Source organism: Dipodomys ordii, unplaced genomic scaffold (assembly GCF_000151885.1).
Source record: "Dipodomys ordii isolate 6190 unplaced genomic scaffold, Dord_2.0 Scaffold139, whole genome shotgun sequence".
Taxonomy (NCBI): domain Eukaryota; kingdom Metazoa; phylum Chordata; class Mammalia; order Rodentia; family Heteromyidae; genus Dipodomys; species Dipodomys ordii.
The window spans coordinates 1,336,778-1,336,995 of NW_012267355.1; the positions used below are offsets into that span (position 1 = coordinate 1,336,778).

The 218-nt window shown below is 47.7% G+C and overlaps 1 protein-coding gene across 1 annotated transcript in view; it reads right to left on the reverse strand.

Annotated features, from left to right (window-relative positions):
- Positions 1 to 218, reverse strand: part of LOC105997112 (alpha-amylase 2B) — a 9,947-nt gene extending 9,729 nt beyond the window's left edge. The window contains exon 1 of the mRNA XM_013031416.1: positions 36 to 218. Coding sequence (XP_012886870.1) covers positions 36 to 203 — 168 coding nt within the window. The 5' untranslated portion in view covers positions 204 to 218. The remainder of the gene's footprint in view (positions 1 to 35) is intronic.

Genomic DNA, 218 nt, shown 5'->3' on the forward strand with positions numbered 1-218 from the left:
ATATTGAACCTTGAAATTTATCCTGTAATACTCACCTGGACCCCTCCAAATCCATTGGGGGCTAAATACCGTTCACATTCCTGAGCTATGTCGGCCCAGCGCCACTCAAACAGGTGGACTATAGATGTTCGCCCCACTTGAGTATTGGGGGAATACTGAGCCCAGCAGAGTCCAATGGCTGACAGCAACAGAAAGAACTTCATGTTGCTTTGCAGTTG